At 44.2% G+C, this 22,782-nt stretch overlaps 1 protein-coding gene across 1 annotated transcript in view; it reads left to right on the top strand.

Annotated features, from left to right (window-relative positions):
- DHFR (dihydrofolate reductase) overlaps positions 1–22,782 on the top strand; it is an 88,990-nt gene that overhangs the window by 40,468 nt on the left and 25,740 nt on the right. The window contains exons 3-4 of the mRNA XM_040421495.1: positions 3,665–3,770; positions 18,981–19,107. Coding sequence (XP_040277429.1) covers positions 3,665–3,770; positions 18,981–19,107 — 233 coding nt within the window. The remainder of the gene's footprint in view (positions 1–3,664; positions 3,771–18,980; positions 19,108–22,782) is intronic.

Genomic DNA, 22,782 nt, shown 5'->3' with positions numbered 1-22,782 from the left:
GGGCTAAGGTGTGCTGTTTGGTGTACTCACTGTGAAGTCTGCTCCTGTGCTGGATCCAACCGACGAAAAGGACCAGCACAGGAGCAGAGAAGCCATATAACAGATCATATTTACTAATATGATCTGTTATCTGGTTTGTGATTCGATTTTTTAAAAATCAGCAACCTGCCAGCGACGATCATTGGCTGGCAGGTTGCTGATGCAACTCTCCTCGAACTTTTGCCGGCCCGCGATGCGCATGCGCGGGCCGGCTGTGACCGAAATCTCGCGTCTCGCGAGAAGACGCGCCGGCGCGTCCACTCGGAATGAAACAACCACCTCCAGGACGCGTCTGTGCGTACAGCGGTCCGGAGGTGGTTAATACCCCTAACGGGCATTTCGAGAATCTCGTTATGCCTTTCGGCCTGATGAATGCTCCGGCCGTCTTTCAGCATTTTGTTAATAGTATTTTCTACCATTTAATGGGGAAATTTGTATTGGTGTATCTTGATGATATTTTGATTTTTTTTCCCCTGATGTTCAGACCCATCAGGATCATCTTTTTCAGGTTCTGCAGATTCTGCGGGAAAATAAATTGTACGCCAAGCTGGAGAAATGTCTTTTTATGGTATCGGAGATTCAATTTCTGGGTTTTCTCCTCTCTGCTTCTGGTTTTCGCATGGATCCGGAGAAGGTCAGTGCTGTACTCGAGTGGGAGCTTCCTGAGAATCAGAAGGCATTGATGCGCTTTCTGGGTTTTGCGAACTATTACAGAAAGTTAATTTTGAATTATTCCTCTGTTGTCAAACCCCTTACTGACATGACAAAAAAGGGGGCGGATTTTTCCTCTTGGTCGGAGGAGGCGCTTGCAGCCTTTTCTAAGATTAAAGAGAGTTTTGCGTCTGCTCCCGTCTTGGTGCATCCCGATGTTTCCTTACCTTTTTATTGTTGAGGTGGATGCTTCCGAGGTGGGTGTGGGTGCAGTTTTGTCCCAGGGCCCTTCTCCTGCCAAATGGCGACCCTGTGCCTTTTTCTCTAAAAAAAAAACTCTCCCCTGCAGAGAGAAACTATGATGTGGGAGATAGGGAGTTGTTGGCCATCAAGTTGGCTTTCGAGGAATGGCGCCATTGGTTGGAAGGGGCCAGGCACCCTATCACCGTTTTTACCGACCATAAGAATCTGGCATACTTGGAGTCGGCCAGGCGTATGAATCCGAGACAGGCCAGATGGTCTCTGTTCTTCTCCAGATTCAATTTTGTCGTTACATTCCGACCTGGGATCAAAAATGTGAAGGCTGATGCTCTCTCTCGCTGTTTTCTGGGAGGAGGAAACTCCGAGGACCCGGGTCCCATTTTGGCGGAGGGGGTAGTTGTTTCTGCTCTATATTCCGATTTGGAGGCCGAGGTCCAGGCTGCCCAGACTGAGGCACCTGCCCGTTGTCCTTCTGGGAAGTTGTTCGTGCCTCCTGAGCTACGTCACAAACTCTTCAAGGAGCATCATGATACGGTTCTTGCTGGTCACCCCGGGAGTAGAGCCACGGTAGATCTCATTGCTCGGAGATTTTGGTGGCCGGCTCTTCGTAAGTCGGTGGAGGGTTTTGTGGCTGCTTGTGAGACGTGCGCTTGCGCTAAGGTCCCTCGTTCACGGCCTTTAGGTTCCCTTCTCCCGTTACCCATACCTTCCCGTCCTTGGACACACCTGTCCATGGACTTCATCACGGATCTTCCTCGTTCCTCGGGGAAGTCGGTGATCCTGGTGGTGGACCGTTTTAGCAAGATGGCTCATTTCGTACCTTTCCCTGGTTTACCCAATGCTAAAACGTTGGCGCAAGCTTTTGTCGACCATATTGTTAAATTGCACGGCATTCCCTCTGATATTGTTTCCGATAGAGGCACGCAGTTTGTGTCCAGGTTCTGGAAGGCTTTCTGTTCTCGTCTGGGGGTTCGGCTGTCCTTCTCTTCTGCTTTTCACCCGCAGTCGAATGGTCAGACTGAGCGCCTCAATCAGAATCTGGAGACATATTTGCGCTGTTTTGTGGCAGAGAACCAGGAGGATTGGTGTTCATTTTTCCCTCTTGCTGAGTTTGCTGTGAACAACCGTCGTCAGGAATCTTCTGATAAGTCACCATTCTTTGGTGCATATGGGTTCCATCCGCAGTTTGGGACATTCTCGGGAGGGGCTCTTTCTGGTTTACCTGAGGAGGAGAGATTTTCCTCGTCTTTGTCTACCATTTGGCAAAAGATTCAGAGTAATCTTAGAAAGATGAGTGAGAAGTATAAGCGTGTGGCTGATAAGAGACGTGTGCCTGGTCCGGACCTGAATGTGGGTGATCTGGTGTGGTTGTCTACAAGAAATATTAAACTGAAGGTTCCCTCCTGGAAATTGGGTCCCAAGTTTATTGGGCCTTATAAAATCTTGTCAGTCATCAATCCTGTTGCCTTCCGTCTTGATCTTCCACGGGTTTGGAAGATACATAATGTATTTCACAGATCTCTCTTAAAACCATATGTCCAGCCCACGGTACCCTCCTCTTTGCCTCCTCCTCCGATTTTGGTTGATGGCAATCTGGAGTTTGAGGTTTCCAGAATTGTGGACTCTCGCATTGTCCGCGGTTCTCTTCAGTACCTCGTTCATTGGAAGGGTTATGGTCCTGAGGAGAGGATGTGGGTTCCGGTGTCGGACATTAAAGCCACTCGCCTCATCAGGGCATTTCATAGGGCTCATCCTGAGAAGGTGGGTCCTGGGTGTCCGGAGTCCACCCGTAGAGGGGGGGGTACTGTCACTACCAGAGCTTTGAGACGTTCTCACAGCTCTGTTTCTCCACCCCTGTGATGATGTCACTACTAGAGTAAGGAGGAGTTCTCACTGCTCTGTTTCTCCGCCCCTGTGATGAAGTCTTTACTCTCTGTTTCCTTCCTCCCAGCTGTTCCTCCTGCAGTTGATTTCCCTGTCTTTAAATCACCCCTCCTCCTATTGTAGGGCGTGGATTATATTTCTCATTTCAGTTGTAGCTCTTGCTTGAGTATCTTCACTTGTAGCTATCAGTTCACTGGACCTGTGTTCTGCTGCAGCAAGCACTCCGGATATTGCCAGCTGTCCTTGGATCCGTCTTCTCTGCGGCTGCAGCACCTTCAGCTAAGTGTACCTGGTTATTTTCTGACTGGATCTGAGGTGGCCACGGTTCCCTCCATATACTGAGCAGGGCACCGGTGGCCGTGCCCCTTCCACTATTGTAGGGGTTACAGTGGTCATCAGTCTTAGGTACGTGGGCATGCCTCGTTCCGCCATTTGGATCCGGGAATGTGCTTTAGCAGCATAGGGAGAGCTTTAAGGGTCTGACAGGGGTCACCCTTTATCCTCCCTAGTTTGGGTCCGGTCAGTAGCTCTTTTTACTGTGTTACTCTTGTTGCTCACATACAGCCGTGACAGCTGCGGAACAGGAGCGGCTGGGGATCTGGAGATGGATATCGCCTCTTATATTTTTCTTAAGCCGCTCTAATCTCTTTGAGAAAGAAAAGTCCCAGCTATACAACCCTTTTAATAAATCTGCCACATTGTCTTTGAGATGTTTACAGACATGTCATTATGCTGGTCATCCACTAGATGGCACTGTAGTAGAAGGTTTCTGTAGCAACCTGTAAAATGTATAGACCAGAATAAGTGATGTGTACTTCTCCTCCCACAGGCAAGCAAAATGTAGTCATTATGGGCAGGAAAACCTGGTTCTCCATTCCAGAGAAGAATCGACCTTTAAAGGAACGAATAAACATAGTTCTAAGCAAGGAGCTCTCGTAAGTAACGTGCATCTTCTCAGGTTTCAGTATTTTGGTACATTGATTGCCATTTGAGTGAATGCAGTGTCCGTACAGTCTGACACTGACAGCAGTTATTGAACATTGTAAGCGTGTACTTGTAGGTGTCAGAAGAGTCGCTGCAGAATTGTAATATTATAGGGAATACAATCATTTACTAGAATAGACATGTCAGATGTCACAGTTCGTCTTTTATAGGTTAAAAGTATACAAAACATCTCAAAATGAGCCAGTGAAAAAATAGGTGAACAAAAAAAAAATCTTTTAAGTCACAGAACTCTAGTACCATATTGAAAATTTTGTAAATCAGTAAATTAAGATGAAAAAATGCAAGTGATTGTGTATTAGAGGCTCTCCCACCACAGAGCTGGTTTGAGTGGGATCTTTATAGATCTGTCTTTTTCTTTAAAGGGGTAGTGTCATCTCTCCATTACTAAGGCAAGATGAGACACAGTCCTGACCACCACCTGGCCAGGAAACAGTGGAGCGCGCCAGCGATCTCTGTTTCAGTAGCCCCCATTGTGGTACATGGAAGCTATGCTGTTTCACTTAGGGCTCTTTCACACTTGCGTTGTCCGGATCCGGCATGTACTCCATTTGCCGGAATTACACGCCGGATCCGGAAAAACGCAAGTGAACTGAAAGCATTTGAAGACGGATCCGTCTTCAAAATGCGTTCAGTGTTACTATGGCACCCAGGACGCTATTAAAGTCCTGGTTGCCATAGTAGTAGTGGGGAGCGGGGGAGCAGTATACTTACAGTCCGTGCGGCTCCCGGGGCGCTCCAGAATGACGTCAGAGCGCCCCATGCGCATGGATGACGTGTTTCCATGCGATCACGTCATCCATCTGCGTGGGGCACCCTGACGTCACTCTGGAGCGCCCGGGGAGCCGCACGGACTGTAAGTATACTGCTCACCCGCTCCCCACTACACTTTACCATGGCTGCCAGGACTTTAGCGTCTTGGCAGCCATGGTAACCATTCAGAAAAAGCTAAACGTCGGATTCGGCAATGCGCCGAAACGACGTTTAGCTTAAGGCCGGATCCGGATTAATGCCTTTCAATGGGCATTAATTCCGGATCCGGCCTTGCGGCAAGTGTTCAGGATTTTTGGCCGGCGCAAAAAGCGCAGCATGCTGCGGTATTTTCTCTGGCCAAAAAAACGTTCCGGTCCGGAACTGAAGACATCCTGATGCATCCTGAACGGATTTCTCTCCATTCAGAATACATTAGGATAAAACTGATCAGGATTCTTCCGGCCTAGAGCCCCGACGACGGAACTCTATGCCGGAAGAAAAGAACGCAAGTGTGAAAGAGCCCTTAGAATCCAAGCCAGGTACCAGGAGGCTGGTCCTGGATATAACTAGACCCAGCACAGCCCTAAGGCCCCTTTCACATGGGCGAGTATTCCGCGCGGATGCGATGCGTGAGTTGAACGCATTGCACCCGCACTGAATACCGACCCATTCATTTCTATGGGGCTGTTCACATGAGCAGTGATTTTCACGCATCACTTGTGCGTTGCGTAAAAATCGCAGCATGCTCTATATTCTGCGTTTTTCATGCAACGCAGGCCCCATAGAAGTGAATGGGGTTGCGTGAAATTCGCAAGCAAGTGCGGATGCGGTGCGATTTTTAACGCACGGTTGCTAGGAGACGATCGGGATGGAGACCCGATCATTATTATTTTCCCTTATAACATGGTTATAAGGGAAAATAATAGCATTCTGAATACTGCATGCATAGTAAAATAGCGCTGGAGGGGTTAAAAATATATATTTAACTCTCCTTAGTCCACTTGATCGCGCTGCCGACTTCTCGTCTGTCTCCTTCTTTGCTGAACAGGACCTGTGGTGAGCATTCATTGCAGGAACAGGACCTGTGGTGACGTCACTCCGGTCATCATATGGTCCATCACATGATCTTTTACCATGGTGATGGATCATGTGATGACCGGAGTGACGTCACCACAGGTCCTGTTCCTGCAATGAATGCTCACCACAGGTCCTGTTCAGCAAAGGAGACAGACGAGAAGCCGTCAGCGCGATCAAGTGGACTAAGGTGAGTTAAATTTTTATTTATTTTTAACCCCTCCAGCGCTATTTTACTATGTGAAGAAGTTCGGGTTTGGGTACCAAACATGCGCGATTTTTCTCACGCGAGTGCAAAACGCATTACAATGTTTTGCACTCGCGCGGAAAAATCGCGCGTGTTCCCGCAACGCACCCGCACATTTTCCCGCAACGCCCGTGTGAAAGAGGCCTAACAGTGACAATTGTTCTCGGCAGATTTCATTTGTAACTGAGGCTGCTGTATACAGGTCCACTTACAGTGGAAAAGTTTAGTTTAAGTAAAATAATAATGTCTCCTGATGGTGTTTTGTGGCCTTTCAGGGACAGAGTATAACAATCAAAAAAAAAAGCGCAAAAAACTTACCCAACCCAAAAAAGTTCCTCTCCCAAATTGCTGTGGCAATACTATCCAAAGCCTGATTATATCAGAATTTACAGTAGACAATAACAAATGCAAATTTAAAAAAGTCTATTTAGCGGTAATACTACGGTATATGTGCACACAGAGGCAGTTTAAAATTTACTGAAGGTACAGTATGTGATCATACATATTTTGGGTATGTCTAACCTGTTTCGTAGACTCCTAGTATGTCCTGGGGCTGCAGATCCTCAGGATCCAAAGCCATACCCTGTACATCGCCTATTGTCTGTGAGCTTCAAATCTTGAGTACCCTCTAGGGGTAAGGCAGCGTACCAGCCGGGATAGACATATAAAACAGTGAATGGGTACAGTGAGTCTTCTGAAAGCCCCCAGAAGCTTCCTTTATTTTAGAATAGCTCTAGGGCTTGTCCTTACAGGTTCATACGAACGCTTGTTAGCGATTATCTGGCATTGTAAGTGTCCATTCACACACCCGTATGTGTTTTGCGGATCCGCAAAACACGGACACCGGCAATGTGCGTTCCGCATTTTGCGGACCGTACATCCCCGGCACTATAATAAAAAAAAAAGCCTAATCTTGTCCCCAATTGCGGACAAGAATAGGACATATTCTATTTTTTTCGGGAACGGAATTGTGGACCCGGAAGTGCATTTCCGGATCCGGACAGCACATAGTGTGGCCCCATAGAAATTAATGGGTCCGCAATTGCGTTCCACAAAATGCAGAACAGAATTGCAGACGTGTGAATGGAGCCTAAAGGTGCCGCTGATTACCCTTGGCTCATTCATCGGGTAATTGGATCGTTTGTGTAGTCACCTAAATTGTCATCAGACGGCAGCAGATCGTGGTGTGTAAACAGCACTCTGCTGTCGACAAACTATGATTCTGTATGGGGATGAGCGATGGCATTAGTGTTCTCTCCTCCCCATACTATGGAGGAGATCGCTGCGTGTAAATACGTCAGTCTTCTTCACTGACAAGCAGGTTTTCTCTTTTCCTTCCCGACAATCTCCTGCTGAATTGGCCCGTTTTAAAGGGACCTTAATATTTTAATTCATCCAGTGACATAATTCTTTTAGGGCATTGCCTCCATGCTGCATCTTTACATTAGTGCAGTGTGCAAAGCCAAAACATTTTCTCTAAATGAATGCAGAAGCCTAAGTGAGTATGTGTCTGTTTTCAGACGAGCGAGTATCACGTTCCGGACTCGCAGCGCAGCTCCCGTCCTAAACGTCCAGCACTGCCAGGGTGGCATAACATTATATTTATTTATGATGCTATTACCCTTACAGTTCTGGAACGTATTGGATAACACTGACATAATGCTGTCAGTGTTATCCAATACATTCCAGACCTCTAAGGATTACATTAGGGATCGACCGATTATCGGTATTACCGATATTATCGGCCGATATTCAGGATTTTGAACGTTATCGGCATCTATTTCGCTGATATATACCGATAACATATGGGGAACACAGAACGCGCTGCTGACAGCGCTCTGTGTTCCCTCAGCACCACAGGGGAGAAGGAAGCAGTGTCTCCCTCCCCCCTGTGATGCCGCTGCCGCCAATTAGAGGAGAGAGGACAAAAGAAGGGGAGGGGCTGTGGCCACCGCTCCACCAATGAAGATAAGTCTTTCATTAATTCATATACAGGAGGCGGGAGCTGGCTGCAGAATCACATAGCCGGCTCCCGACCTCTATGAGCGGTAGCTGCGATCCGCGGTAGTTAACCCCTTAGGTGCCGCAGATCGCAGCTACCGCTCATGGAGGTCTGGAGCCGGCTATGTGATTCTGCAGCCAGCTCCCGCTTCCTGTATATGAATTAATGAAAGACTTATCTTCATTGGTGGCGCAGTGCGCCCCCCACCCCCATCCCAGTATTAAAAACGTTGGTGGCGCAGTGCGCCCCCCCCAGTATTAATCATTGGTGGCAGTGGCCACAGGATCCCCTCTCCCCTGCTCCTCCGATCGGTTACCATGGCAGCCAGGACGCTGTTGAAGCCCTGGCTGCCATGATAAGCTCCATGCTGCTGTGTGCACAAAGCACAGAGCAGCAGGGACAGTGTGAGCTCCTATTCACCCTGATAGAGATCTATCAGGGTGAATAGGACAAGGGTTCTAGTCCCTAAGGGGGCTAAAAGTTAGAAAAAAAAAAAAATATTAAAGTATAAATGAAAAAGAAAGATTTACAAAAAAAAAAAATACACATTAACAATAAACATTAATTTTCAGCAGATTTGTGTAGGAAATTTTATTTTTTTTCAAAAGTGAAAATTCCCAGAATATCGGTATAAATTATCGGCTATCGGCCTGAAAGTTCACAAATTATCGGTATCAATATCGGTCGATCCCTAGATTACATGGCATCATAAATCAATATAATGCTATGCCACCCTGGCAGTGCTGGACGTTTAGGACGGGAGATGCGCTGCGAGTCCAGAGCGTGACATTTACTCGTCTGAAAGCTGCCTTAGTTATTCCCTGAAGAAACTTGCCTTTGCTCCATGATCGGTTTTACTATGAACAGTCTGTGGTAGCATCCTGTGTCACAAGACAGATCAGCAGGAAAAGTAGAAAAGATTACTCTTTCACCTTCGTGCAGTACCCCCTTAAAGGATATGTACACACGGCTTTATCTTTCAAATGCCCTTCAGAATTAACCTATCTCATCTACGCTTTTGTATTTAACCCAGAATATGACATGTTCCCTAACAAGGTGGATGTGGAGCGTGATGGACCACAAGTCCTAGAACTTTCATAAATCAGCCACACTTAGGAGCACCCCCTCCAGTCTATAAAGGGAAACAGGTCTATGTTGAGAATGCATACATCTTATAGAATCACTAACTGGTGTAATGGCATAATCTGCCTCATGGTTTATTAAGAATTAGGGTACTGCATTTATGTTGGCACTTTAATACCACAGAACGTCTTTAAGAAGGAAGACAAGTGTTTTCAGAAGTGCATTAATCCACCGGCTGTCTGCAGAAATAGTGAGTTTAGACCGCCCGTATTCACTATGCATAACGGACAGCACTGCAGGTACAGCCACTTGCAGCCTTCACTATCTGCTCTGTACATCAGTAGTGATTGTCCATATATTATCTCCATAGTAACTGAGGAAAAAGTGGTTGTACAATGGGTACAGCACATATCTGACCGGGTAGGCAAAAAGGATATGAAATCTGAAGGTAAAAGATAACAAAATGATGCATTCCTCAGATGTCTTTGTTAAATGTAATGTCTAAGGCAGGGTTCAGCAACATTCGGCTCTCCAGCTGTTGAAAAACTACAACTCCCAGCATGCTCCATTTCCTTCTGTGAAAGTTTAGAGAACAGTTGAGCAGCTTTGCATGTTGTAGTTTCACAACAGCTGGAGTGCCGAAGGTTGCTGACCCTTGGTCTAAGGTTTAAAGGGGGTTTTCAACGTTATATCAGACCTCACAGTCAGTCACCCACCCGCGGTGCTGATCATACTAACCAGGTCCCCACCGCTGGGTTCGTTCTCTTTTGTTCCCCTGGCGGCTCTTTGTCTCCCTGGTGCACTGATATCAACATCGTATTGATCGGGAGATGTGACCTGCTCCCCTTGTGTCATGTGACCATTTGGTGTGACGCAAGGGAGCATGTCACCTCTGTGGCCAGTGATTGGCTGCAGTGGCCATGTGTTCCCCAGTTAATAGGGTATTGATATTAGCACATCAGGGAGATGAAAAGCCGACCGGGGAGCAATAGTGAACGAACCCAGGAGCCTGCTAATACATTATAATTAGAACCAGTAACTCCTTAATGGGATTATGAAAAATTTAATATTTGTTCATTTAAAAAGCTTGAAAAAAAAAAAAGCTATTTGTCATAAAATAAATGTTATTGCGCATACATTACATAAGTAAATAAAACTACACTTACTAGGTATTCAGTGTGAAATATGTAAATATGTTCATTTTACAAGTTATTCGATGTGAAATATGTACAATGTAAACAATAAAGTGAAAAAAGAAATGTCAAATAACTTTTTTATGTTTGCTATGTGTAGTAGAGCATAACACAGCACTCACACGGGAGTGAAAATCTTCTTGCTTTATTGCTTTCTGCAGGTTAGGCTCCATTTACACGTCCGCAATTCCGTTCCGCATTTTGCTGAACGGAATTGCTGACCCATTCATTTATAAGGGGTCGCACGATGTGCGGCCCGTATCCGGAAATTGCGGACCCGCACTTCCGGGTCTGCAATTCTGATCCCGAAAAAAATAGAACATGTCCTATTCTTGTCTGCAATTGCGGAATAGAATAGGCATTTTCTATTAGGCCCCTTTCACACGGGCGAGTATTCCGCGCGGATGCGATGCGTGAGGTGAACGCATTGCACTCGCACTGAATACCGACCCATTCATTTCTATGGGGCTGTTCACATGAGCGGTGATTTTCACGCATCACTTATGCGTTGCGTGAAAATCGCCGGAAATGCTCTATATTATGCGTTTTTCACGCAACGCAGGCCCCATAGAAGTGAATGGGGTTGCATGAAAATCACAAGCATCCGCAAGAAAGTGCGGATGCGATGCGATTTTCATGCACGGTTGCTAGGAGACTATCGGGATGGAGACCCGATCATTATTATTTTCCCTTATAACATGGTTATAAGGGAAAATAATAGCATTCTGAATACAGAATGCATAGTAAAATAGCGCTGGAAAGGTTAAAATAAATAAAATAATTTAACTCGCCTTAGTCCACTTGATCTCGTAGCCCGGCATCTCCTTCTGTCTCCTTTGTTGAATAGGACCTGTGGTGAGCATTAATTACAAGAACAGGACCTTTTGATGACGTCACTCCGGTCATCACATGGTACGTCACATGATCTTTTACCATGGTGATGGATCATGTGATGACCGGAGTGACGTCATTAAAGGTCCTGTTCCTGTAATTAATGCTCGCCACAGGTCCTGTTCAACAAAGGAGACAGAAGGAGATGCCGGGCTACGCGATCAAGTGGACTAAGGTGAGTTAAATTTTTTATTTTTTTTTAACCCCTCCAGCGCTGTTTTACTATGCATTCTGTATTCAGAATGCTATTATTTTCCCTTATAACCATGTTATAAGGGAAAATAATACAATCTACAGAACACCGATCCCAAGCCCGAACTTCTGTGAAGAAGTTCGGGTTTGGGCACCAAACATGCGCGATTTTTCTCATGCGAGTGCAAAACGCATTACAATGTTTTGCACTCGCGCTGAAAAATCGCGGGTGTTCCCGCAACGCCCGTGTGAACCCAGCCTTAGTGCCGGCGATGTGCGGTCCGCAAAATGCGGAATGCACATTGCCGGTGTCTGTGTTTTGTGGATCCGCAAAACACTTACGGACATGTGAATGGACCCTTACATAAACGTGGACATAAACATCTAGGCGACAGCCGTTTCCTGCACACCTGCACTTCGTCTGGCCTTCCCACACAAACTGTGGCACACCCCTTAAAGGCACCTAATGAACCACATTATACAGCACGATACAAATCACGGCACAAAAAAAAAGGATAAAAAATGTGTACCTGAGAGACCGGGAATTTTACCCTTTTTTTTTAGATCTGATTATTTGTATTGAACACTTTTTCAACAAATAAAGAAGACAGTCTCCCCCCTCCCCACCCCAGGTCCCGAATGTCCCGAATCAAAGGAGAAGATATCCAAAAGTCTCTGGTAGGAAAAGTCCCAACGTTGAGAGTATAGGCAAATCCATCCGGCTCTTTTCCAGGCATAAATTCAGCACTAAACTAAAATGTGCACACCCATCATCCATACTGTTCATATAGCTGCATTGTTAGAAATATGATACTAGAGTACATTATCACAATAGCCCGTATGTTTGCGAGATCAAAGCAGAGTAATCACCAACCTGTTCTCAGATCAACCTATTTTCTCTAAGTTAATCCACAATATTATAATGTTGCGCCCATCTGCCCCATATCTTTTCAAACTTTTTGAGGTTATTTCTCTTCTGATACACAAATCTTTCTAGTTGCAGTAAGATATGAACCCTACTCACCGGGAATTTTACCTTAACCACACAGTATTGCGCTCCCTTAGGAGATACAGTATTTCATAAAAACACACTAAGGTCATTCCTGTTTAACCCTAGAGGGCCCAACGCCCCGGGTTTTATGATCATTTCTGCCTCCTTTTGCAATAAAAAATTTTTCTCTATCTCCTCCTTTTATTACCTGTTGTAAACAGAATAAACCACAGATCCGCATTTGGCCAATATCGCCTCCATGTTGCTCACACATGTGGTCGATCAATCTCGGTGCTCCCACCTTAGTTCTAAGTGAGTGTGCATGCTCGCCAAAGCGAACCTGCATCACCCTGACTGTTTTCCCTATATTGTATAAACCACATGTGCATATAATAGCATACACTACATAGTTAGTCTTACACGTAAAAAAAAACTCCTTTAACCCCTTCAGGACACAGCCTTATTTCACCTTAGGACCTTATGTTTATTTTCTTCTAAGGGGTGGGAATTAGTTAATTAAATATATTTAGAAAAATGATCACTGTTAAATCATTAACAGATTTAACAGTGATCATTAAGATGAGAATACCCCTTTAACCCCTTAAGGACTCAGCCCTATTTCACCTTAAGGACTTGGCCATTTTTTGCAAATCTGACCAGTGTCACTTTAAGTGCTGATAACTTTAAAACGCTTTGACTTATCCAGGCCGTTCTGATATTGTTTTTTCGTCACATATTGTACTTCATGACACTGGTAAAATGAAGTAAAAAAATATATATTTTTTGCATAAAAAAATACCTAATTTACCAAAAATTAGCAAATTTCAAAGTTTCAGTTTCTCTACTTCTGTAATACATAGTAATACCCCCAAAAATTGTGATGACTTTACATTCCCCATATGTCTACTTCATGTTTGAATTGTTTTGGGAATGATATTTTATTTTTTGGGGATGTTACAAGGCTTAGAAGTTTAGAAGCAAATCTTGAAATTTTTCAGAAATTTACAAAAACCCAATTTTTAGGGACCTCTACAGGTCTGAAGTCACTTTGCGAGGCTTACATAATAGAAACCACCCAAACATGACCCCATTCTATAAACTACACCCCTCAAGGTATTCAAAACTGATTTTACAAACTTCGTTAACCCTTTAGGTGTTGCACAAGAGTTATTGGCAAATGGGGATGAAACTTGAGAATTTTGTTTTTGCCTAATTTTCCATTTTAACCCATTTTTTCCACTAACAAAGCAAGGGTTAACAGCCAAACAAGACTGTATCTTTATTGCCCTGACTCTGCTGTTTACAGAAACACCCCATATGTGGCCGTAAACTACTGTACGGCCACACAGCGGGGCGTAGAGTGAAAGGTGCGCCGTTTGGTTTTTGGAAGGCAGATTTTGCTGGACTGGTTTATTTACACCATGTCCCATTTGAAGCCCCCCTGATGCACCCCTAGGGTAGAAACTCCATAAAAGTGACCCCATCTAAGAAACTACTCCCCTCAAGGTATTCAAAACTGATTTTACAAACTTTGTTAACCCTTTAGGTGTTGCACAAGATTTAATGGGAAATAGAGATCCAATTTCAAAATTTCACTTTTTTGGCAGATTTTCCATTTTAATATTTATTTTCCAGTTACAAAGCAAGGGTTAACAGCCAAACAAAACTCATTATTTATGGCCCTGATTCTGTAGTTAACAGAAACACCCCATATGTGGTCGTAAACTGCTGTACGGGCACACGGCAGGGCGCAGAAGGAAAGGAATGCCATACAGTTTTTGGAAGGCAGATTTTGCTGGACTGGTTTTTTTGACACAATGTCCCATTTGAAGCCCCCTGATGCACCCCTAGAGTAGAAACTCCAAAAAAGTGACCCCATTTTAGAAACTACGGGATAGGGTGGCAGTTTTGTTGGTACTAGTTTAGGGTACATATGATTTTTGGTTGCTCTATATTACACTTTTTGTGCGGCAAGGTAACAAGAAATAGCTTTTTTGGCACTGTTTTTTTTTATTTACAACATTCATCTGACAGGTTAGATCATGTGGTAATTTTATAGAGCAGGTTGTCACGGACACGGCGATACCTAATATGTATACAATTTTTTTTATTTATGTAAGTTTTACACAATGATTTCATTTTTAAAACCAAAAAAATGTTTAGTGTCTCCATAGTCTAAGAGCCATAGTTTTTTCAGTTTTTGGGCAATTATCTTAAGTAGGGTCTCATTTTTTGCGGGATGAGATGACTGTTTGGCACTATTTTGGGGTGCATATGACTTTTTGATCGCTTGCTATTACACATTTTGTGACGTAAGATGACAACAAATGGCTTTTTTTACACCGTTTTTATTTTTATTTTTTTACGGTGGTCACCTGAGGGGTTAGGTCATGTGATATTTTTATAGAGCCGGTCGATACGGACGCGGCGATACCTAATATGTATACTTTTTTTTTTATTTATGTAAGTTTTACACAATGATTTCATTTTTGAAACAAAAAAAATCATGTTTTAGTGTTTCCATAGTCCAAGAGCCATAGTTTTTTCATTTTTTGGGCGATTATCTTGGGTAGGGTATGATTTTTGCGGGATGAGATGACTGTTTGATTGTTACAATTTTGGCGTACACGCGACTTTTTTGATCACTTTTATTACCTTTTTTGGGAAGTAAGGTGGGCAAAATTTCAATTTAATCATAGTTTATTTTTTATTTTTATGGCGTTCACCATTCGGGTAAAGTAACATGACCGTTTTATAGATCAGGTCTTTACGGACGCGGCAATACCAAACATGTGTAAGGAATTTAATTTTTTTCGTTTTTAATCAGTGATAAATGTGTTTTTTGATTTTTACTATTTTTTAACTTTCTTTAACTTTTTTTTTTTGACCCAGACCCACTTGGTTCTTGAAGATCCAGTGGGTCTGATGTCTGTATAATACAGTACAGTACACTATATAGTGTTTTGTACTGTATTTTACTTACACTTTGTCTGAACAGATCTCTGCCTTTAGCACAGATCTGTTCAGCACCATGGACAGCAGGATGCCTGAGAAGGCGTCCTGTTGCCATGGGAACCTTCCCCGTCTGATCAGTTGTGGCCACAACTGCGCAGACGGGGAAGGGTAAGGAGGGGGGCTGTCTGGGGGCTCTCTCCTTCTCCATCGGGGGGCTGCAAAGGCACAGCAGCCCCCCGATGGGAGAAGGAGGGAGCCCCCTGAGCAGTTAACCTTTTCCATACAGCGGTCCGTACGGACCGCGGTATGGAAAGGGTTAAACGGCTGACATCGCATCACAGATGTCCGCCGTTTATACCAGGGTGTCAGCAATCTGCTGACACCCTGGTATACCCACTGGCCACCAACGATTATTCAAGGGGAGGCGCCTGCCCCGCCTCCCGCACCGCCCACAACCCCCCCTTCCTGCACCTCCCGCCGCCATCAAATCATTCAGGGGTGCAGGGGGGGTGAAACATATATAGTTAAGGCATACTAAAATTTCTGATCTCCCCGGTCAGGGACTGTGGGGATCAGAAACTGCAGAAAGCGCAGCAAACCGCAGGTCTGAATTGACCTGCGGTTTGTTGCGATCAACGACATGGGGGGGTCACGGGACCCCCCCGGGCATTTAGCCGAGGTGCCTGCTCAATGATTTGAGCAGGCATCGGCTTCCGATCACCGCCCGCTGCGCGGCGGTGATCAGAAATACACAGGGCGTACAGGTACGCCCTGTGTCCTTAAGTACCAGGTCATAAGGGCGTACCTGTACGCCCTGTGTCCTGAAGAGGTTAAAAAGAATTCACTATTGCCCAATCTTACATATGATCCCTTTAATTGCTGCAAAAACGACATTGGCCACAGCGATGATTACCCTCCGGCATCATACGTCTTGGCCAGTTAGCTCCCTGTTCAGACTGTCTCTCAAACCTACCCTTCACTAGCAAATCTCGCAGGTTCTTACTGTGTCTAAAACTAACCAGTGGAGACTGATTAGCTACCTCTTTTAGCTGCGGATCACTTGCTATTATGTGCCAATTCTTCTTTACAGAGGCCTTGATTGCATCTGCCATAGGACTAAACTAAAAAGAAAAAGTAAATCTTTTTTCTTTCTTTTTGTTTTTATTAGTTTGTAGTAACATATATTGATCCTGACCCTGAGCCCTTTTATAGGACTCCTGTATGACGTTACAGGGTTATCCTCTCTGCCTTAGGCTACTTTCACACTGCCGTTTCTGGGTCCGCCTGTGAGATCCGTTTCAGGGCTCTCACAAGCGGCCCCAAACGGATCACTTTAGCCACAACGCATTCTGAATGGATAAGGATCCGTTCAGAATGCATCGATTTGGCTGCGTTTGGTCTCCGTTGCGTTTTCGAGGCGGTCACTAAAACGCAGCTTGCAGCGTTTTGGTGTCCGCCTGACGATGCGGAGCCAAACGGATCCGTCCTGACTTATAATGTAAGTCAATGGGCACGGATCCGTTCACATTGACACAATATTGGTGCAATTGTAAACGGATCCGACCCCCATTGACTTTCAATGTAACCCATTGACTTACACTTAGACTTTTTTTTGATTGAGTTATGCAGACGGGTCCGTACTGAACGGATACTAACGTTTGCATTATAGGTGCGGATCCATCTGTGCAGATACCAGACGGATCCGCACCTAAGCGCAGGTGTGAAAGTAGCCTTAGACGAAAGCTCATTGCTGTGCTTGTAAATCAAAGTGTTCAGTGCTACTGTTAATCCTTCGGAGTCGTAAGAATTGATAAATGTATACAGGATGGTAACTATCATATCTCAATAAGTGGTTAGTAGCTGTGCTCTTCCTAAATTCTCTAGTATGAATCACTCCTTTTATCTCTATTTCAACATCTAGGAACTGTAGGATATTATCTCCAAACTGTGATGTAAAAAACATATTACAATTGTTATCATTTAAGGCTACTTTCACACTGGCGTTTTGGCTTTCCGTTTGTAAGATCCGTTCAGGGCTCTCACAAGCGGTCCAAAACGGATCAGTTTTGCCCTAATGCATTCTGAATGGATCAGGATCCGCTCAGAATGCATCAGTTCAGTCTCCATTCCGCTTTGGAGGCGGACACCAAAACTCTGCCTGCATCGTTTTGGTGTCCGTCTGACGAAACTGAGCCAAACGGATCTGTTCTGACACACAATGTAAGTCAATGGGGACGGATCCGTTTTCTATGACACAATTTGGCTCAATACAATAACAAAACGGATCCGTCCTGCATTGACTTTCAATGGTGTTCAAGACGGACTCGTCTTGGCTATGTTTAAGATAATACAACCGGATCCGTTCTGAACGGATGCAGATGTTTGTATTATCTGAACGGATCCCTCTGTGCAGATCCATGACGGATCCGCACCAACCCGTCATCAATGTATCACAAATATAACTTGATATATTGTACATATGGATTCCTTATATCCTAAATCTGGTCATCTTCAAATTCCGCCAGGAACAGGTTAGCGAAAGTGGGCACTGTTTACAACAGGTAACAAAGGGAGGAGATAGAGAAAAAATGTTATTGCAAAAGGAGGCAGAAATTATCATGAAAACCGGGGCGTTGGGCCCTCTAGGGTTAAACAACAGGAATGACCTTAGTGTGTTTTTTATGAAATACTGTATCTCCTAAGGGAGCGCAATACTGTGTGGTTAGGGTGAAATTCCTGGTGTCTCAGGTACACATTTTTATCCTTGTTTTTAGTGCTCTATAATGTGGTTGATTAGGTGCCTTTTAGGGGCGTGCCACGGTTTATGTGCAGGTGTGCAGGAAACGGCCATCGCCTAGATGTTCATGTCCATGTTTATGTAACCCGCAGAAAGCAATAAAGCAAGAAGATTTTTACTCCCGTGTGAGTGCCGTGTTATGCTCTACTACACATTGTATATGGATTCTTTAAAGACACAGAGCACAACTAAGGAGTATGTGGGATTAGAGACCCAAGCACTAATAGCAGCATATGCAGAGCAGTCCCAGTAGTGCTTCTTCTTGGTTGTTATTTTTTTATATTTGCAATGTAAAACTAAAATGTATATAAATTGCGAAGTAATCAATATATAATTGTACTGTCAAAAACTAGGCCTTTTACACCCATGTCATTGAGAGGCAAAACCTGAACAAATATCTACCGTAGTCGTTAAGGAGTTAAAGGGGTTATCCCATCTTAGACAATGGGGGCATATCGCTAGTATATGCCCCCATTGTCTGATAGGTGCGGGTTCCACCTCTGGGAACCGCACCTACAAGGAGAACGAAGCTGGGGAGAGTTGTGGCTGGAGGACCCTGGTTTTCCTGGGGTCCGTCCACCACCAGGCGCAGCTCCCCGCCTCTCCCATTGAAGTGAATTGGAGCAAACCGCGCATGCGCGGCCACCTCTCCCATTCATTTCTATGGTGTCGACGGAAATAGCAGAGCCAGCGCTCTGCTATTTTCGGCGGCTCCATAGAAATGAATGGAGGGTGGCTGCGCAGTGCGCCCTCCTCAACTTTCTCTATTCCATTCTCCTGGTAGGTGTGGGACCCACACCTATCAGACAATGGGGGCATATCCTAGCGATATGCCCCCATTGTCTAAGATGGGATAACCCCTTTAATGGAGAAATTACTGTTTTGTTGTTTTTTGTTTTTTTCCACCCAAGATAAAATTCACTTCTAACTGTACTGAATTTAAAAGGTCTTCATGTCAAACACAGGGAGCCCCCAAAAGGCGCTCACCATCTTGCCAAGAGTCTGGATGAAGCTTTGAAGCTGTTAGATACACCAGAGTTAAAAGACCATATTGATCTTATCTGGATCATTGGAGGCAGCTCACTTTATATGGTAAATAAGAAATATTTAATAATAAGAAATAAAAATCTGTTGTGCTTTCCTTCCTGTATTTCATAACTTATATCTGTACGGAATCCTGAATACTCTGACAAGCTGTCGGTCAAGTTAGTGATATTTTATTCATGACTGGTTGAGTTCCTAGGATAGAGAATTTTAATTTTGGGTTTACATGGGGCGAGGAGCAACCGATTGGCCGCTCGTTCAGTGGGGGTGAAGTATTACAGCTGCATTGTTTCTGGGCAGCAGATCGCAGTTTAGACAGCAGGATCTGCAGTTCAGAAATGATAATTTACTTGCCTGCACCAGCGATCAGCTGCACCTTTAGACTGGCAGATTGGCGGGAATGAGCATTCACAGAAACGTTCGTCCCCATAATCAGCTCAGCTATCGGGCCGTGTAAACTCATTTCAACACAAAGAAATATTGTCCGTCCACCATTCAGTCTGTGGAAAGTACTGTACAGCAGAGGTCGCAATAACGCCTGTACAAGCGTCATTGATACCTGTTCAGGCCATATTACTCCCTGGAAAATGTCTACGGTGTACCAATACGCCTTTGACTTTTCCCCCACATTCAGCGCTGTGTCATTTGTCTGAAACATGGCGGCAGAGGAGCTGAAGAGGACTCCTCAGAGGTGACAAACTGCTCCGGACATCAAGGGGATAGCAGGGTGTGATCATCATACATTGCACTACATGCACCATACACTGCACCTCACACACCGATGCGTGTAGTGTAGTGAATGCAGGCAGGCTATTATAGTCAAGTGATAAAGTACAGGGTTAATTCCACTATATTGGACTCGACTTATCACTTGGCTATAATTGCCTGATGGTATTTAGATTAGTAATGGTTCCCCTGCATAAATATCTATCTCTTAGGCCACGTTCACACCAGCGCTATTTATTTCTGTTGTTCTGCTCCGTTAGAAGTGCTGGATCGGGCACGTAAGAGTGGGTTTTTGTCATGTGTTCAACGTACACAAAAACCGTATACATTAAGGGACGCCTCAGACAGATGCCATACTGTGGCATCTTTCACTATGGAGTTCCATCGTAAAAAAAAAAAAAAGATACTTTTTTTTGTAGAACTCTGCAGAATGGGAAAGTGTACCATGTTTTTCCATCCTGCAAGGTTCAGCAAAAAAAAAACAAAAAACATGGAGGCCTAACTGACAGGGAAAAGGCTGAACAGACTCCGCCGACTATGATGGGATCCGGTCAGTTTCCGTTCAGGATCTGTCTTTTTACCAGACAAAAAAGTCCTGCATATAATGCTTTTTTTGTGTAGTCTTTTGACAATATTTGCAACAGAGGCTCCAAACGCAGATGTGAGCAAGTGTAGGCCTACGAATTATGTATTTGATTTACCGCAACTTTGATACTCCTCCTTGGGTAAAAATACTCCTCAAAAATGGTCAGAGGAGTATTTTTACTCTTCTGCAAAAAATGTAGTGTTTATCTGCTGTACAGTATGTATTGATTGCAGCTTAGCCACAATGTCCGACCAAAACTGTCCTCTTCAGAAGCCCATGCTTTACACTGCTGCTCTGCTTGCTCAGCCTGACTTCTGTCTCTCTTATTTACTGCCAGTTTCATTGTTTTAGTTGCCAAAGGTTAGAACGTCTAGACGTTAAGGGCATGATCAGATGTGGTGGATACGCTAAAGATTTTTGTCACATTTTCATGCAGCAAATCCGCAACGTTGTACAGTACCAACAAAGTCAATGAGATTTTAACAAATGTCATTGAGACTACATAAAAAATATGCGGGTTAACTAGTTCCTGTTTGGCCAGAGGCGGTTGTAAAATATCTCTGTGCAGAGATCTCAGCTGCCCATGAATGGTGCAGCTGTGGGAGCAGGGATCCCACAGTCAGTGAACGCAGAGCTCCCCATAGAGAAGACAGGGACAGTTTTTCACTGTCCCTACCTTACCTATTGCTCTATACACAGCGCTCCGGTCCCAGCAGTCATGTGACTGCCGGGAGTCTGCTCAAGCTGCTAGGTTTTAGCAGACCCTGATCAGCTCTGCAGTTTGGTTGTACAGCCATGTACAACCTCTTTGGTGGCTGTATTCCCTCTATAACTGGTGCTACTAGGTCAGCCTCAGTTACAGAAGAAACCACCAATAAAAAGACAAATGTAATGTTAAATATCCCCCAATGGTCTTATATGACCTTGGGGGGGTCACAAAGTGTAAAATGTTATTAAGACCGTCGTTTTAGACGCCAGTCTTAATAACCCTGCACTAGTGCTTTATGCGCCTAATTTAACGCCTTAAAAAAACCTTATGTCCATTAAGAGCTATGCCAGAACAGCCATTTTTTTGGGGTCACATTGCCTCCCAAAAAATTGGTCAATCAAGCAATCAAAAAGTGTTATGTATTATGGCTGTATTGGTTTTGTCTGTTTTGCCCAGCTTCCTAATGGGATTGTCAAAGCCTTGCTGTCAAAATGAAGACCTCTTTACTCCTAACATAATGGGGGTCATTTACTCAGACTCCTTATGTCAGTTTGTGGCGAAAAAACTCACCAGTTTAGTGACTTTTTAAACGCCCGTGCAAATAAGTTTTACGGTTGCCCATGACATTGGGGAGTGGCAGGGGCCGGGCCATCATCCCTGGAAAATTCACTAATGTTTATACCCGTAGTTTTCAATCTAGGTAGATGTGCCTAATTTTTGCTGAGGCTTACACCTAGTCATAGATTAGGCTCCTCCTCCAAGGCTATCAAGGACTGACCCAAAACGCTAGTCCCCAATATATTCTGAATATTGTTTCTTACTGATGAACAGATCTTCAGTCAAAGGTTATTTGTGGCGTAAATGCCAACTGCAGAACATTTTTATAATCCCAAATCCTTTTATAAAACCGTATTTCTCTGCAGTGCAAGCTTCATCAAGCAAACTAATCTGTTTCCCAGTTATTTAAAGTAAGTAAATTGTGTCTACCTGAAGTGCAGAAGCATTCCTTATACACATGTCCACAGTATAAGACGCGTGGGTAGCGACTTTTCCATGGATACAAGGTACCTGCTGGGAGTTCAACATGACTCACTGTTACTCTTGATCCAAAGTAATGTGGATTCTTTTATTTTTTTTCCCCAAGCTGTCACATAATATGCCAGAGGAGGATATAATATATCAGAGCAGAGGAGGATCATTGATGACCTTTCACAAAAAATACAAAGCCTCCTTAAACTTCTAATGGCCATGCTGTGTATTCCTTCAGAAGTGACTCTGGACGTCGGCCACCATCGGGTGACATTACAGTATAGTTTGTTCTAGGGATCGACCGATATTGATTTTTTAGGGCCGATACCGATAATTAGTGAACTTTCAGGCCGATGGCCGATAATTTATACCGATATTCTGTGAAATTTCATTTTTGGAAGAAAAAAAAATCCTACACACATCTGCTGAAAATTAATATTTTTATTGTTAATGTGTATTTATTTATTTTTTTGTAAATCTTTCTTTTTTATTTATACTTAATATTTTGGTGTTTATTTATTTTTACTAACTTTTAAACCCCTTAGGGACTAGAACCCTTGTCCTATTCACCCTGATAGATCTCCATCAGGGTGAATAGGAGCTCACACTGTCCCTGCTGCTCTGTGCTTTGTGCACACAGCACCATGGAGCTTACCTTGGCAGCCAGGGCTTC

This window comes from Bufo bufo, chromosome 2 (assembly GCF_905171765.1).
Source record: "Bufo bufo chromosome 2, aBufBuf1.1, whole genome shotgun sequence".
Classification (NCBI taxonomy): Eukaryota; Metazoa; Chordata; class Amphibia; order Anura; family Bufonidae; genus Bufo; species Bufo bufo.
The sequence above is the reverse complement of the archived record's forward strand: the minus strand, read 5'-3'. Positions and strand labels throughout refer to the sequence as shown.